Source organism: Diabrotica virgifera, chromosome 2, assembly GCF_917563875.1.
Source record: "Diabrotica virgifera virgifera chromosome 2, PGI_DIABVI_V3a".
Classification (NCBI taxonomy): domain Eukaryota; kingdom Metazoa; phylum Arthropoda; class Insecta; order Coleoptera; family Chrysomelidae; genus Diabrotica; species Diabrotica virgifera.
The window spans coordinates 38,482,214-38,500,654 of record NC_065444.1 but is presented as its reverse complement, the minus strand read 5'-3'; the positions used below and the strand labels follow the sequence as shown (position 1 = coordinate 38,500,654).

The 18,441-nt window shown below is 33.4% G+C and overlaps 1 protein-coding gene across 4 annotated transcripts in view; it reads right to left on the bottom strand.

Annotated features, from left to right (window-relative positions):
* Positions 1-632: 632 nt before the first annotated feature.
* LOC114327680 (hamartin) overlaps positions 633-18,441 on the bottom strand; it is a 117,254-nt gene continuing 99,445 nt past the window's right edge. For all 4 annotated transcript variants that reach the window (XM_050643606.1, XM_050643609.1, XM_050643607.1 and 1 more), the window contains 2 exons: positions 2,630-2,875; positions 633-2,574 (listed from right to left, as the gene is read on the bottom strand). In XM_050643606.1, the coding sequence (XP_050499563.1) occupies positions 2,488-2,574; positions 2,630-2,875 (333 nt within the window). In that variant the 3' untranslated portion in view covers positions 633-2,487. The remainder of the gene's footprint in view (positions 2,575-2,629; positions 2,876-18,441) is intronic.

Genomic DNA, 18,441 nt, shown 5'->3' with positions numbered 1-18,441 from the left:
ATGCACAAATTTTTAAAAAAGGTTTTTAGGATGCCATAAAAATATAAGATCCCTAAGGCATCCTAAGAACCTTTTTTAAATATTTGTGCATGTGAATTTGTGAGTGATGTCCCATTTTTAAATTTCAAATGTTTTTACACCTTTACAAACATTAAAATAAAATAAAAACAACTGCATAAAAAAATTTAAGACAAAAACAACTGTAACTACAAAAAATTTAAGATTTAAAATCAAACGAGTTAGCTGTTTGATGGGGCTGGTGACTTCCGAGAATATCTTTGGCTGTAGAACAGTTCCGTAAATTGATATCTAGTAGTTTGTATATGTGATGACTCTATGTACTGGGTCTGAAGATGAGGCATAAATTGTAAGCCTCGAAACCGGTTGCCCCATGATTGTATAACAACTATTAAAAACATACATACTCAAGATTGCGAGTATTGACTCATTTCCTATATCCAGTAGTATAATGGACTCGCATTGGCAACCCTTTCATCATTTAAAATGATATTATTTTTTGAATAAGATGATATTCCAACTAAAAAATCATAAATCTTCCAGTCACAGTTTGTAAAAAAACACTAAATATTGAAGAAAATTCAGAGAGTAAGGTTTTAAAGAAAACGCAAACGAATCTTTAAAGTTTTTTTAAATATGTAAACATACATTTTGTCAAAATAGTTCGCAAAAATATGTATTCGTTTAAATAAAATAAAACTGAAAGTTTGAGCGGTCGAACCATAATTTTAAAGTAGCATTTAAGGCTCATCCATCACTTTTAATCTCAAAATTGTAATAAAAATCGATCAACGTACATCAGTGATTCACAGTGTCGTCTTTTTAACATGTTGACCGCCATAATAAAAAAAATCTGTCCTAATGGTTATGAGGCTCACGATTCTATGCTAACGAGACAACTACGGTATGTCACGTGGCTGTTCTCGAAAACAACATGAGACATAACATTTGTGTCTCACGGCAGCCAACGTGTTAAAAAAAGTGATGTCCTGGGATACATTACAAGTTATAGATAAGTTGAGGATGGTTTTGAGGTCAAATAATAACGAATGAAAGAAAAACAGAAGGTAGACAACAGTAATTGCAGTGTGTTGCCTATAGTCTCAAATTGTGCACACATATGAACACTAACACAATAAACACCAAAGAAACTAAACACAACAAATTATTACAGATTCAGACGACTCTCATTTGTGGAGATCACAAATGAGATTACCAAAGGATTTAGAGATGTGAAAATAAAAATTTTTGAACCATGAACGATTTTTGAACGAGTACCAAATGTGGTACACAGTTAACTTGCCATTTATGCTGCAGCTGTTCTAGAGCGTGTTGACCCATGAGGGCATGACGATTTTTATTTGTTAGTTTTTTAAGTTATACTGAGTACCAAATTTGGCCCTCAATATTTGAGTTTATCTTCTGGACTGAGTACCATTTAATATAATACTCAAATGACTCTTTGGCAATGCAGTCAACCAGCTAAACAACTACCAAGAAAAATTAGAGTTGGAATATATCATTCTCGTTGTTTTCAGTGATTCCTTTTCGTAGTATCGATTCTTTCTTTGGAACTGAACGTTTTTTTTTTCTGTCTGTTGGAAATCAACAGACAGACAAATCTCACCCAATAGAATGAGCAAAAAAAATTTAAACTAATAATGTACTATTGTCGCTTTCAAAAAATGATTTTAAAACTTTGACAACTATAACGAGATTCGGATGATTCAACTATATTAAAAAATCGACTCATTATTTAATCACTCTGATCGTTAATCATGACGAAACGGAACTGAAACAATGATACTATGCCTCGCTATACTTCACTATGTTTCACTTATAAAGAAAACTAGAGTTGAATTTCACCTTTTTGGTGCTTCCTTAATTAGAACCGATTAATTTTCTGTTAGTGAGATTTTGTTTTCAACCAATAGTAACTCACCTAATAAAAGATGCAAATTTTTAACCAAAAAGATAGCATTTTCACAATCGCAAATTCCTTTAAGTGTTCAAAACTGTTTAAAACGCGTTAATCGTGATAAAACGAGACTGAAGCAAGACTGAAAAAGGTAAATGTGCTAGAAATATTATGGTAACTGATACCGTAAGCATAGATCACGGCTACTATTCGAATCATTCAACCTTTTAAAGAATCAACGCATTCAATCAGTTTTTGTGATAACTTATTGGTGATAACTTTACAAAACTGGAACAAATTACTAAAACCAAATTCTGACTGAAACTTTCCAGACAAACACTGAAGTCACTGATAATACGAGTCGATATCCGGGTACTGTTTTTAATACAAAAAATGATAAAAAATCGTTTACACAAAATAGTATGTAAGCTTCGCCGTAACATTCAATATAAAATTATCAGATTCCTTTTTGACGCTCTTGCTTCATTTTAAATAATAAGAAAATAGATAAAAATTGTGAAAAATCAGTCGGTTTTCTCAGAAAATCTGTATCATCCCTCATGTTCGGGCAGTGAATCTCCCGATTCGTCAAATTTGGATTTGGATCCCGAAGGTGTTTCTCTTTGGTCTACAATTGCCTGGAATAAAATAACATTATTTCCTGGAAAACTGCTTGGCTGTTGGAATACAAACCTGCAAGTTCTTTACTTCTCTTTCATGGAACGCGGTACTTCCTTCGGACGACGCTAACGACGCTGAAAGAGGAGACGAATGAGGACTGAAGCCCGCTGTCGTCGTTACGTTTACTTCGTGACAGCTACTAGTATCGGGAGAATGCACAGAAGTTTTTCCTAGTTCCAGTCTTTGCCACAAATCGAGAATTTTCTCTTCCAGGCTTCGGTTTATCGTCAATTGAGTTTGGTATTTGCTCTCCACAGCCTTAAACGATAAAACATTGATATATATTAAACTTTTACTCATCGAAAGTACCTAGAAATGTACGGCTGATTTTGGAAGTACCTAGGGAGTAATCACCACGTAAGAAGATGTACAGTAGGAAAAATGAAAGAATACCCATGAAGGAACATATAAAACACGCTGTATTTTCCTGTCACCGTGTCACACAAAAAATTGGCCAGCGCAAGTACATGTAATAATTATTGCTACATGTACTTGCACTGGACAATTTTCTTTGTGACACGGTGACAGGAAAATACAGCGTGTTTTATATGTTCGTTCATGGGTATTCTTTCATTTTTCCGACTGTATTTAGAAAGTACCAAGAGATATATTGCTGCTCTAGAAGAGATCTAGAGATGTATGACTAATTCAGTAATAACTAGAGGCATATGGTTCGTTTAGGAAGTACTTTGTCACTTTAGAATAAACCTGGAGACGTATAACTGCTTCAGGAAGTACTTACGGCCGTATTCAGTAAATGCCAAGAGATGTAATTCCTTTCGGAAGTGGCTACAGACGAATAAGTAATTTCGGTAGTATCTAGAAGGATACAACTGATTTAAGAAGTACTTACATATGCATGACAGTTTTAAAAGTATCTGGAGATGTAAAGCAGATTTGAAAAGCAACTCAGAACATATAATCACTTTCTGTTGTTTCCGTTGTGTACTTATTGTACCAGGAAGTGCTTATTGTTGAGGCTCCCATGGATGTATAGCTACTTTAGGAAGTACTTACTTTCTGTAGGAAGTATTATGGACCCTATTCAGCAAGTACCGAGAGACATAATTCCTTTAGGAAGGATCTACAGACGTATAACACACAGTTGTAGATCTAGGGAGGTAGATTCTCATTTGGGAAGTACTTAGAGAAACAAAATAAAAAATTACATAACAGAAACTGTTTTAGACGGTACTTAGCGAATTATAAATCATTTTGGAAGTACATACATACGTACAACTGCTTTAGAAAGTACCTGGAGATATACGACGGATTTTAAAAGTACCCAATGACATTTAATCATGGTATGAAGTAATTAGAGACGTATTTAGTAAGTACCGAGAGATATTCTAAGTGCTGTAGGAAATATCTAGAGACGTATGGCTAATGTCGGAAGTACTTATTGCTGCTTTGGGAAGTACATGGAGACAAAATGGGTGTTGGAGGTACCTAAAGGTAACTAGAGGTGTATTCAGTAAGTACCACGACGCGTATAATTTCTTTTAGAACTGTCCCAAGACATACCACTAATTTCGGTAGCATGTAGAGCGATATAACTGATGTCGGAAGTACGGAAAAAAAATATATACAACCCAGACTGTTTTAGAATACATTAATTTATCGAAGTACTCTGCCTTACACAATACCTCAAGATGTGTAACTGATTTATGTATAACTAGCAATGTGTAATTGCTTCAAGAAGTAACTAGGCACATATTAAGGAGGTACGCACACACATAAACTTCCTGTAGGAAGCGCCGAGACATATAACTCCTTTAAGAAGTAACTAGATATTTTAAGAAGTCACTAGAAAGTACCGAGGGGTATAATCACTTCAGGAAGTCACTGGAGACGTATTTGAGCAGTGCCAAGACATATAACTGCTTCAGGAAGTACCAAGAGACACAAAACTCACTTAGGAAGTATCGAGAGACATAACTAATTTCGGTAGCTCCTATGTGCATAGTTAGAAAGAAAATGACAAACTATATCTAAGGTAATGCTTCAGAAAGTACCTAAAGATGCATAATAACTTAAGTAGTACCTAGGATCATCTCCATTTACTTTGTAGATCGTTATTTTTCAAATATTATCAATTTATATACAAATTTTAACAACTTTTGATGCACTTACGTCCCGAAAGATGCAAAGATGTAACTAGAACAAATAGATATCGAAATACGACGATGTAGGCTATTGATTATGTACTATAGAAAGGAACTACAACGTTAACGGGGTTTTATTATTTCATATGGTCAATGAATCTCTATATCTGAAAAAACCGAGGAGTGCTACCATTTAAAGGGGTGCGTTTTTGAGAAATGGGTGAATTAGTCCCTGGGCACAGGTTACATTAGGGTAAGTTCTATGCACCTTTGGTACAAACACGTCTACATAAAAATTGTTCCTGGTTAAATTTCCTATCTAAATATAACTTTTTAAAGTCAAAGATACTTTTTTTTGCAAAAATATATTCAAAAGAAAAAGCACGAAGAAACCCAAAAGAAAGACATTTTGTTTTTTGTCCCATAACTTTTGTCTACGGGGATGTAGGTATAGGCATTGCTTCACAGAAAAAAATCTTACATATTTTTTCTTTAAAATAATGTTTAGTAGAGGTCATTAGGATTTACAGTTTTCGAAATATGATTTTTGAAAGTTCGCCACTCACAGCAATTTTGGGCAATTTTCCTTGTTATTTCGCAAATAGTGTTCTGTAACTGTTTTATACGCAAATTTAGGCATATGCAATGGTACATGTAAGAGGAATAGAAATCAATTACCTTTAAAATGTGCTACTGTATAATCTTGTACGACTTCATTTAAAGAGGTTATCTTTTTCAAGATTTTATACTTTTAACGAGTTTTTATGTTTTTTACGATTATTTTTAAAATTTCCCATTATAACTTTTTTTTTCTACATTTAGGTATATATTGTAATAATAAAAAAGAAAGCTTATTCTGTTTACTTTAAAATGGTGTATTATAAAAAATTCTAGGATTATTTTTGAATAAGATATGCTTTTTCAAAATGTAATAAACACTTGTAACGATTTTTGATTTTAGGATTATTTTTTAAATTTCTCATTATAACTTTTTTATGTGATCGTTCGTGTGTTATGATTTAATCTTATTTTTTATAGGTAATACATTGGATCCACTTGACTCGGCCGGGCAAACTTCAAAATATGGATTAATTCCAATATTTACTGTCAAAGCCCCTGCACCACAAGCTTTGCTTGAAAAATTAGCATGTAAATGTACCAAAGGATGTACAAAAAGCTACGGTTGTAGGGAGATCGGAATTAGTTGTTCAATATTATGCAAAGGTGCATGTGCATGGGTACTAATTGTGTGAACTCTAAGATAACTGAGATGTCAGAGGAAGATATTGAAGCTAATGCTAACGAAGAGATGGACTTTGATTTTGAAAATTTTTTAAATGTCAACGTTTAAATAATTTTAACTAAAGTGATGTTTTCTAAGACTAATGTTTATGTAATTTTTGTAAAAGAAATACTTTTAAATAATACAGGTAAAAAATATCAAAGAATCACTTGGTTTCCATTATTTAAATATAGATTATACACCATTTTAAAGAACAGAAAGTAAGCTCTCTTTATTGAGCAATATATAGTATATTCATGTACAAGAAAAAAAAGTTATATTGAGAAATTTAAAAAATAATCCTAAATTCAAAAATCGTTGCAAGTACTTATTACATTTTGAAAAATAATATCTGTAGTTTATTATATTTTTGAATTTTTTGAAATACACCATTAAATTAAAAAAAAATAAGCTTTTTTTATTATATAATATAATATATACCTAAATGTAGAAGAAAAAAAGTTATATTGAGAAATTTCAAAAATAATCGTAAAAAATGATATTTTTTATATTAGGTATTATATAATATATAATATAATATTATATAATATATAATATATTATATAATAATATTATTTTATTTTTATATTATATTATAAAATAAAAGTATAAAACCTTGAAAAACCATAATCTCTTTAAAAGAAAGTCGTACAACGTTATACAGTAGACCATTTTAAAGGTAATTGATTTCTATTTCTATTACGTGTACCATTGCCATTGCATATACCTAAAGTTACGTAGAAAAAAGTTACAGAACACTATTTTGCAAAATAACAAGGAAAATTGCCCAAAATTACTGTGAGTGGCCAATTTTGAAAAATCATATTTCGAAAACTGTAAGTCCTAATTACCTCTACTAAACAACATTTTAAAGAAGAAATGTGTATGTTTTTTTTCTGTAAAGCAATGTCTATACCTATATCCTCGTGGACAAAAGTTATGGGCCAAAAAACAAAATTTCTTTCTTTTGGGTTTCTTTGTGCTTTTTCTTTTGAATATATTTTTGTAAAAAAAAGTATCATTGACTTAAAAAAGTGATATTTAGATAGGAAATTTAACCAGGAACAATTTTTATGTAGGTATGCTTGTACCAAAAGTGCATAGAACTCACCCTAATGTAACCTGTGCCCAGGGACTAATTCACCCATTTCTCAAAAACGCACCCTTTTAAATGGTAGCACTCCGCGGTTTTTTCATATATAGATGTCCATTGACCATATGAAATAATAAAACCCCGTTAACGTTGTAATTCCTTTTAGCTATCTTATTTTGAATATAATCAATAGCCTAATGTCAGGGTCGACAATTTATTCAATTTTTAATTAATTTCGGGTACCTAGTTACTTACTCAATGGAGTCAAGATAGGGTAACAGTGGAAATATTGAAAAACGGAGGAAACTTAGTTAGAAAGGTCCTACAGACACTGTTGAACAAAATACTTCAAGAGAAAAGAATCCCAGAAAACTGGAATGAAGCTTACTATTCACAAAGGGAGACAAATGTGATCTGAACAATTATAGACCAATAACACTACTGAACACCATGTATAAACTACTTACAAAAATTATAACAAACAGATTAACAGGAAAACTAGACGGATACCAATGTCGATATCAAGCTGGATTCAGAAAGGGATACAGCACAACAGACCACTTGCTAACAATGAAAATACTCATTGAACGCGCTAATGAGTATAGAATACCGCTATATGTTGCTTTTGTGGATTTTGAAAAGGTCTTTGACAGTATTGAACACATTGACTTTGACCATACAATCCTCGCTAATAAATGGAAGGATCGACTATCGATACACAGAAAAACATCTACGAAAAAGCAACAATCACAATAAAACATCCACACCAAAACACCAAACCAATTAAAATAAATAGAGGAATTAGGCACAATATCCCCAAAATTATTTACACAAGCACTAGAAGATATATTAAAAAACTTGAAATATGAAAGATCTTAACGAAATGATGACACTATTGGACAAGGAAGCAAACGAGATAGGTCTAAAATGAACTACACAAAAATTAAATACATGACAAACATGGAAAAGGATACCGAAACCATGCAAATAGAACAAGTGCAACATAGAAAATCAAGGAGTACATATACCTAGAGCAAATAATGAAACTGAGTAAAGAAAATCAAACAGCAGAAATAAAAAGGAGAATAAGACTCGCATGGGTGACATTCGGAAAAATGAGCTATATCCTGAAAACCAGAAATATACCCAATACCTCCGCACAAAAGCATATGATCAATGTGTCCTACCAGTATTTACACATTGAGTTCGGACATGGGCCTTCACAAAGGAAAAACGCTGGACGGAAGGGCCCCCCGAGAACTTTATCGTACCGATCTATTATCGTTATGGTACTAGATACTGGCATTCTATAAAAATAACAAAGTTACTCGTTATTTTGATATTTTAGAAACACCTACTGTACTTAAAAGTATTTTATGGTTCTACGCATCATTAATTCCTGCATTTGAGAAAATGTTCGATGCCATATTTCGGGGACACACTATAGATGTGTAGGTTATTGCATAAATCAATAGAATATTATAGTCATACTTTCATTTCAAATTAGTTCATTTTTCTGAGAAATTAATAGTTTACAATATTTGCATTTCATTCTATTTCGATTACGTCAGTCAATGCGCGAGATTAAGAACAAGATATTATCTCCAAATTCTATCCTACTGCATGGATTTTAATGAAATTTTGGGAGTAGCCCAATCTCCTAATTCAAAGTCTATCCTATATACTATGGCGCTTTTATCATGGGGGAAGTTCCCACCACTTCTCCATCCATCCAATGGCACTACAGCCCAAATCGAGCCTTGGCCTCCTTCAATAAGCTTCTCCAATCATTTCGATTTACCGCTGTTCTTTTCCATGAACGCGTTCCCAGGAAGTTCCTGGCATCCTCATCGACTTCGTCTTCCCATCTCTTTTTAGATCTTCCAACCGGTCTTCTTCCCTGCATTCTTGCATTCAGCAATTTTCTGGGGATTCTATTCTCATGCATGCGGACCACGTGCCCTGCCCACCGTAATCTCTGTAGTTTAGTGTGTTGTGAACCACTTCTCAGGGGTGAAATATTTTTATTTTCGAATTACATGGAGAAAAAGGAAGATTTTTAAGAAAATTTAAAAATTCATTCTATAATTTGATCACATTTTTTACAAAAACCATTCATTTTAAACCCGTTCAACTTTTTGAAAGTAGAAATAACACTATATATATTAAAAGGTATTGTAGCAGGAAAACAATGCATTTAAATTATTGTGGATGGGGAGTTAAATGTATATACTTTTCATTTTTCCTTAAAGTACATTAGTCATATATTTTTTTGCACCATATCTCGCTTAGTTTGTAAGTAACAGACATTTAACGGTGCTCGTTTTAAAGGCCTTTTCAAACACTACAAAAGGTGTTGGTAGCATTATACACCTAAAACCTACCGTTTCTCTGTTATTTCAAGTTGAATACACCAATTTGAGCATGCACCAAAAAACAAACTATTTTCACCTACCATATCTCTTTTTGTATTATAAATAGAACATTTACGAAGGAACGAATCTCTTTATTATTTATAATCTAAAAAATGTTTAATATAGTGTTTTTAGTTCGATGCATAGTTTTTAAGGTATTCACAAAAAATCCGTCCGAAAAGGAGTCATTTTTCATTTTCAACTACGCATAACTCAAAAAGTATTGAGTTCTCAAAAAAAAGTATAGACCAGTTTTTGCTTAGAAATAGGTTCTTTAGCCACTTCCGTGCTTATTTTGACCAACAAATTTTCCACCCCCTTGAAGAAGTGGGAACCGCCCCAAAATAAAAAGCACCATAGTATATAGGGTAGATTTTGTTTCTTGAGCTATTCCCTACTTACTGTGAAAATATCAAGTACATCAATGTAGTAGGATGGAATTCGGAGCCAAATACCCTCATTGACTGCCCTACAATAATGCTCTGCTATGAACGCGTGAAAGAGGACACACATAAGATTATAGCAAAATTTCTATTTACCGTAACTTTTCGAGTTTTTGAGCTACAGCAATGAATTTTATGTCATTGGAAAGGTAATTTTGCATTCTTTTAAAATATGTTAAAATATATAGGGCGTATCTAAAAAAATTAAGATTTTTTATTCATTTCCGGTTCAACCGGAAGCCATATTTTTGGTAAAATTTATTGTGATAATAGATAATAAAGTACCATATATGTCTGCAAAATTTCAAATTTTAGGTTCTATTAAGAAGGAAGTTACGGGCACTCGAATATTTTTTTATAAAAAATTCATAACTCCCCTCCTATGGGGAGTTAAGACATATGACCAATGTCATTCAATTTACTGATAGGATATCAAAAATATATCAAAAAATAAAAAAATTATTTGGAGCTATTTTTGAGAAAATCTAGTTCAAATTTATGTCAAAATTTGACCCTTTAAATATAGGCAACCCGTAACTTTTTCTAAAAAACGATAACATCCTTCTTATAGCCCTATCTTTAGGCTATATAACGACTTTTTCAAATTAAACTTACCTTAAACAAGTTTTTAGATAGATAGGGAAATGTGTCGGGTGGGCGGTCGGCCATGTTGGCCGCCATTTTGAATTTGGAAATGTCAAATTACGTATTTTTATTTACCTATCGATGAGCTTACTTTGAGTTGAATTTCATTCATTTCGGTCAAAATTTGCAAAAATAGGCCCTAAATAACCCCCCTATTTCGGCCCCCTTTGAGAGGTTTTTTTTAAAAGCTTAGTTTCTCGACAAAATTCTCTTAAACTTACTCATACCGAATTTCATCAAAATCGGTCCAGTAGTTTTTGCTGAGCGGTGGCGACATACGTACGTACGTACATACGTACGTACATACTTCCGACATGTTTTTTTATTTGCTTTTTAGACTCAGGGGGACTCAAAACGTCGAAAAAAAGTGAAATCTAAAAAAAATTTTTTGCACGATCCTATAACTTTATCTATTATACTCATACTACGTATGTAGTACGATAAAGTAAAAATGGGAAAGATGGCCAAGACTCAAAGGGCAATGCAAAGGCAGATGCTGGGTAACAAGCTATCTTTAGTTACGAATATGGGGAAAGTTATATCATCCTTTAAAGGTGGGGAAGCGCGAATTATGAATGTTCTTTGGAAAAACACTTTTTTAAAAACTAAACTTCACAATTAAAACTTTTATTTCGACACACAAAGATTTTAGTGACAACTCAATAATTTAAAATCAGACTGAAAAATATTGATTTTCACATGGTGTTTTATAATTTTATAATTGCTGATCTTGCTGTCCAATACGTCGCAATTAGGTCCAGAATGTTCAAGCGGTAGACTCGTGTTGACTCCACGTGGTAGAATTTACTGGATGGTAGCGGTCATTGTACTGTAACTACTCCATCCCCTGAAGAAGTTTTGTGAGGGACGAACAGAACTGTTGAGTTGGCCTCTTCTGGAGTTTCGTCGCTAGAGTTGGGCTTTTTGTTATTTGTTTTATACCTGTAACATATATAGAGGCAGATTATTGTAATTAAGATATATAAAGGAGTCATCCAAAAATGGTTATGGCTATGGTTCCATAATTTCGGGTTAATGGTCTCTAGATGTTCCTCTTCCTTAGAGAGTTCATGCAGTTTGTCTAAGGGGATGTGATCTATTCTTAATGGTTTGAATTTAATCGCTGGTTGAATATCTATGGTCCTAATTTTGGGAAGCATTAGTGGTTCCTCTGGGATGGTTGTTCTTGAATTTATGTAACTCTGGATTGGGGTCTTGAATTCACATCTGGGTGGAAGATTGATGAGATAAGTTCCTTTTAGGCCTAAAATTTTTGTCGTAGAACATCGAGTTGTAATTTTGGTTGGTTCGGGGAATATTCCTATATAGTGGGCATCTGATAGTCTTTGTATGATGACATCTCGAGTTTGGACGGGGGTGTATTGGCAAGAAGCTTCTTGGGTGCTCAACTGCAGGATTTGTTTGATACAGTCGTCAGTTTTTGTTGCTTCCAGCATTGTTCCTTCTTGGCAAAGATATCTTGTGTCGATTCGGGCACATGGTTCTTCCAAATATTGAAAGGATTTTTCGCTTATGAGGAGATATGGCTCGGGAGGAATGATTGTAGTAGAATTTGCGGTAGGTATAGGAAATAAATGATAATAAGTAAAGGAATTAGGATGTAGGACAGGAAAATGAAGGATAAATATAATAGTATTGTTTGAATAATAGGCGTCTACTTTGATGATGTCGTAGTACTTTAGGATGTCTTCGTCTTCGATGTACACAAGCTGGTCTGCCTTATGGTGCTCTAGCATTTTATTGATTATCCATTTTATTTCGTCTTTCTTGATCACACTGTTATGGAGAGTGTTTACACGAGAAAATGTAATGGCTTCTTCTAGGTCATTAAGTAACTGAAGTATAATTTGAAGGGTCAAATTTAATTGGTCCAGAACATTCCTTGCTTGCAAATAATGATTGAAGTCAAAAATAAATGTATTGAGGTTCGTGCTGATATTATTTACTTCGTCTGCTATTATTTCTTGGTTGTGTGTTAGTAATGTGATAGTTTCGTTAAACTCTTTTATAATCTTCTTGTTCAGGCTAATGTGACGATTTAGATGATTTATAAGATTTTCCTGATTCGTCTGTAAGGTTTCTATAGCATTGTTGTATTTTTCTGCGTCATCTTGATCTAAATTTCCAGAAATTGCTTTGATAATGCTTCCTAGTCCATTAATTAGCCCTCTTCTTGTTCTGCTATAGGGGTAAATTGTTGAGAATTTTTCTTGAGCTGATTTCAATTGGTATCTAAGAGCTTGGTCAAAATTTTGTAAACTGCTAAAATACGGATGGCTAAGTCCATTTTGAATTGCTGTGGTCACTGCATCGTACTGGGTTTCAATTCTGTCCAATTCTTCTTTTATTGGTAGTAGTTTGAAAAAGTGTACAAAATCGTGTGTGCTAGTATGAATCTTTGCTTGTCCCAGGTTGAGGGGAATTATTCCTGGGTTGTCTTTCAGGTCCTTGATCTTCACTTCTTCTCCCATCGTCAGGGTGATCCTGTGGGGAAGGTTCAGAATTAGTTTTTGACTTAGGTTGATGTTTTATATTTTTCTTGTGAACTGTAGCTTTTGATGTGTTTACAGTCACTTCGTTATTTCTTTTTATATATTTTGCGGAATATCGCGGAAGTAATTTATTTCTGGTAACTGTTTTTCGTGTATAGATTTTTGTGCTTGGTTTATACGTAATAGGGTCCTGTCTCGATTTGTTTCTATTTTCGATGACTTTATTTTTATTCTCTTGTATATGCTGGTTTACTTCCTTGTATAATTCCTTTGTTATCTCTCTATGATTCTGAATATAATTATTCAGTATTACTTTCTGTATGTCAACGTCAAAGGGATCTTTTGCGTCGATATGGCCGTTTAATATGTCAATGGGTCGTAACTTCGTTGCGGAATGTATGGAATTATTGTACCCAATTATAGCGTATAGCATTTGTTCTTTTATCGGGAGCTTTGCCTTGGTGTTCCTTAGGATTCGAAGATGTTCGATTAATGTAGAATGAAATCTCTCAATCATCCCGTTGGATTGCGGATTCTCTGGTGTCGTATAGTGGATTGAGATTTTATGGGAGTCTACAAATTCTTGTATCACTCCATTTTTGAATTCCGTACCATTATCGGCTACTATCATTGTTGGGAGTCCATGATGGGTTATAAAAATTAGTAGGGCGTTGAGTACATTGATTGCGTTTCCTCCATTTATTGGATAGGCTTGTCCATACTTCGAAAATGCGTCTATTATGGTTAGAAACTTCTGTCCATCAGCCTGGAATAAATCGATGTGAACTATTTCCAGTGGTTTAGTGGGAGTTGGTGTAACCATAAATTTTGGTTTGGGAGGAAGTCTGTCATATTTATTTTCTTGACATATATCGCAGAAGTTTATGATATCTTCTATGTCTTTCTTCATATTAGGCCAGTAATATTTTCTTCTTATTTGGCTTTCTGTTTCAGCTATTCCTCTATGGTTCGTTTTACCTTCATGATAGTTTTTTATAATTTCCTTTTGTTGTTCTTCTAGGTTAACATCTTCCAATAAAAGATTACATTTTACTAAGTCATATGCGTTGTTTTTAAAAGTTTTTCTGATAATTTCGCAAATTTCTGCAAAAATTTCTTCTTCTGCTTCAAATAAAATTGCATACTTCTTTTTCGGGTTAAGGTGTTCCTTAAAAATTTTTATGGTATCAGCTTTTAGCTGATCTTTCGATAGCTGGATATGGTAACGTCTTTTATTCGGAAAGGTTTGTATAATTGCTGGAGGTCGTGGATTGTAGTTGACGATTTTGACTATAATTTGGTTATTGTAGAAGTTAAGTGGTTTTTCCGAAATAGGTATACCAAGAATTGGGTTTTCTACTGCTGTATGTATTGTTTCATTTCCGTCTTCATCCATGTTTTGATCTTCGTTTTCAACAGTGTCTTCTTGGATGTTTTGATCTTCGTTTTCAACAGTGTCTTCTGGGATGTTTTTTTGGATTAATTCTGTTGCTTTTTCTTCTACAATCTCGTCGATTATTCGATCTGCATCTGGATTATTAGTCGTTGACCATCCATCGTCTTCCATGTCTACTAAGTCGTCAAAGACTTCCTTAATTTGTGAATCGATGTCCTTAGTTTCCTTTGTGTGAATTTCGATTCGAGACAGTGCGTCGGCATTGGTATTAGCTTTTCCTTTTTTGTAAATTACCTCGTAGTCAAATTCTTCTAATTTTAATCTCCAACGTACTAGTTTGGAATTGGGTTCCTTTAGGGAAAATAGATATTGCAAGGGACGGTGGTCTGAAAGTATTTTAAATTTCCTTCCAAATAGGTAGGGTCGGAAATACTTAGTTGCCCACACCATTGCTAGCATTTCCTTTTCTATTGTTGAGTATTTGGTCTCAGTTTCATTTAGTGTCCTGGAAGCGAAGGCAATTGGTTTATCACTGCCAACTGGTCCTTGGGAAAGTACTGCTCCGATAGCAAAATTGCTGGCATCTGTTGTGAGGTTAAACGGTTTGGAAAAATCTGGATATTGCAATAAAGGCTCATTCATTAATAATTTCCTGCATGTTTCAAAGCATTCTACGAATTCGGGTGTATGTTCGATCTTTGCGTCCTTTTTCAAGCATCTTGTTAGAGGTTTTGTGATTTTTGCGAAGTCTCGAATAAACTTTCTGTAATATCCCAAGAGTCCAAGGAATCCTCTAATTTCTTTTGCTGTTTTCGGTATTGGATATTTTTCTATTGCTTCAATTTTCGCTGGATTCGGTTTTATTCCTTGTTGTGTGACTACGTGTCCCAGAAAATTAACTTGCTTTTTTAAAAATTCGCATTTGTCAACTTGGATTTTTAGTCGGGCTTCTCTTAATCGTTGGAATACTTTTGTGAGATTTACTATGTGTTCCTGTAATGATGTTGAGTATACTATTACGTCATCCATATAGACGAGACATATTTCTCCTTGAAGTCCCTTCAATACGTTGTCCATCATACGTTGGAACGTGGACGGAGCGTTCTTAAGTCCAAATGGCATTCTTAAATATTCATAGTGTCCATTTTCCACATTAAATGCTGTTTTGGGAATGTCTTCTTCAGCCATCTCGATTTGATGAAATCCGCTCGCTAAGTCGAGGGTCGTAAAATATTGACATCTTCCCAATTTGTCCAAAATATCGCTAATGTGAGGAATTCTGTATCGGTCGTCAATTGTCTTCTCGTTGACCTTTCTATAATCTACCACTATCCTCCACTTTATTTTACCGGATGAATCTGGTTTCTTTGCCACGACCCAGATGGGCGAGGACCATGGCGATTGGCTTGGTCGAATGATCCCTTGCTCTAACATTGAAGAGATTTGTTTCTTTACTTCTTCTTTGTGCACATACGGATACCGGTATGATTTCGTATATACAGGCTCTTCATCCTTGGTTTTGATGTGGTGTTTAACTTCGTTAGTAAAGCTGAGAGGAGTGTCTGGTTGATGAAATATATCGGAGAATTTTCGGCATTTACAGTATGTAATTCTAAGTAATTGTTGATACAGCTTAAAAGTCCCATTATTTTTTCGTAAAAATGCATGATAGATTCTGTTGCTCCTTGTCTTAAATTTACTAAGTCTCTTGTAAGCGAATTTTCGTCTCTTTGGTCTCCAAAATTTTGAATTAATGCATTTTTTATTTCGTCAAAAGTTTCGCATCCATATACAGATATAACTTCTTTGGCTCTACCTGTTAATTTACTTATAATACCATGAAGCAAAAATTTATTTTGGATATTAGCTGCATTTAGTCTATCATAATAATGGTTTAGAAGTATTGTAGAAACTTTAATAAATTCATGTAATTCATTTGGGTTTCCGTCGAAATTTGGAAGAATGCATAAATTTTTCACATCAAATTGTGGAACTGCCATATTTAAAAAATGTCAATATATATAGTCAATAGTCAAATACGTATAGTAATTTCAAATATATCAATCTTAAACTGCTTATTATTTATCTATTAATCTCTAGTGTTTATTAATATATAGTATTTATTAAGCTATTCAAATTTTTCTTTAAATAAATTTCTAAATCTGGCTCTAAAGTCAATCTAAGGACTTAGAGGAGATATTTCTAAATTATTTTAGTCTTTCTATTAATTTATTCAAATCTTTGTTTTTATCTTCTTAATCTAGCTCTGATTCAATCTAAGGACTCAGAGGAGTCTGATTTATTAATATCTCTTTCAAAAATTAATCTTCTTAATTCTAAGTAATAATAAAAATCGCTTACAGGATAAAGACGATGCCGATGTGCATTCCTTTGCTCCTGAAGGCTCCTAACTTCTATTTCTAACTGCTAATTCCCTCGGGTGAACTCTGCAATGGTTTCCCTGGGGCTGGTTCTTGGAACAGTGGACAAACACTTAAAAGTGACGAGGATCTGTAAAGACTCTTCCACTTCCGCACTGACTCTGCGCCAATTATGAATGTTCTTTGGAAAAACACTTTTTTAAAAACTAAACTTCACAATTAAAACTTTTATTTCGACACACAAAGATTTTAGTGACAACTCAATAATTTAAAATCAGACTGAAAAATATTGATTTTCACATGGTGTTTTATAATTTTATAATTGCTGATCTTGCTGTCCAATACGTCGCAATTAGGTCCAGAATGTTCAAGCGGTAGACTCGTGTTGACTCCACGTGGTAGAATTTACTGGATGGTAGCGGTCATTGTACTGTAACTCGCGGAAAGACGCATGAAGATCCAGTGGCGTACACTCACTTTTATTTCAACGTTAATTATATTATATTTTTTAAATATTATTTGTTAAAATTGGTCACAACATATTTTTATTTACAGATTTTCACTGGCGTTTCGATCTCTATATCCAAAGACCGTTTTCAAAGATATAAATGATATCTAACAATAAAACACTGACAACTTTTGTTTTCGTTACTTCCACAAAATTTATTTTTAAACTATGTAACTAACTACAGCTGTTTCAGCAGAGTGCCTTTCTCAAGTGATTTATTTTACGATTTGTTTGCATTTTAAAGTCTCTAACTGAATAGGTTGAGGAGTGGGAAGCTATTTGTCTCAAGTTGGTCATTCAGAATTATATCTGTATTTTTCATTTTATTAATTTCCATAGATTCTAATATATCTAGATAGCTTATCAGGCCTTTATTTTGAGTATGAAGAATTTGAAACTGTTCATTAAATGAATGATTAAGATCTAGAAGGTGAAGTGCGTATGTAGAAGTGTCTGTTTTTCTATTGTTGAAAGCCCTTTTGTGTTCTGCTATTCGTTTGTCAAAGGTTCTACCAGTTTGACCAATGTAAGCATGTTTGACACATGCCACTTTGTAAACACCACTCTGTAATTGCTTTCTCTTTCTGTTCTTATGGTTCTTAAAGTATTTGCCTAAGTTGTTATTAGTTCTGAAAGCTGGTGTTATTTCTTTCTTTTCTATGTATCTGGCTATTTTTGTTGATATCTTGCCTGTATACCTATGTGATAGAGCAGAATGTACTGGGTTTTTTCTGTGATGGTGGATAGACTAATTTCATTATATAAATGATAGTTATATTTATTTTATTTGTTTATTATATATTTATGTATTCTTATGTTTTTTATTTTCTATTTTTTTAACTTTGAAAGCAGTCTCTGGAGTAGAGATCAAAACATATACTTAACATACAATAGAACAAGGGCAGACAGATAAAAATTGATTGCCGGTACTTGGGTACTTCTGCATATTGAAGTACCGGCAATCAATTTTTATCTGTTGGTCCTTCGTCTAGTGCTAGTGTATGTTAAGTACCTATGTATATGTTATAAGATGCCACCATAATT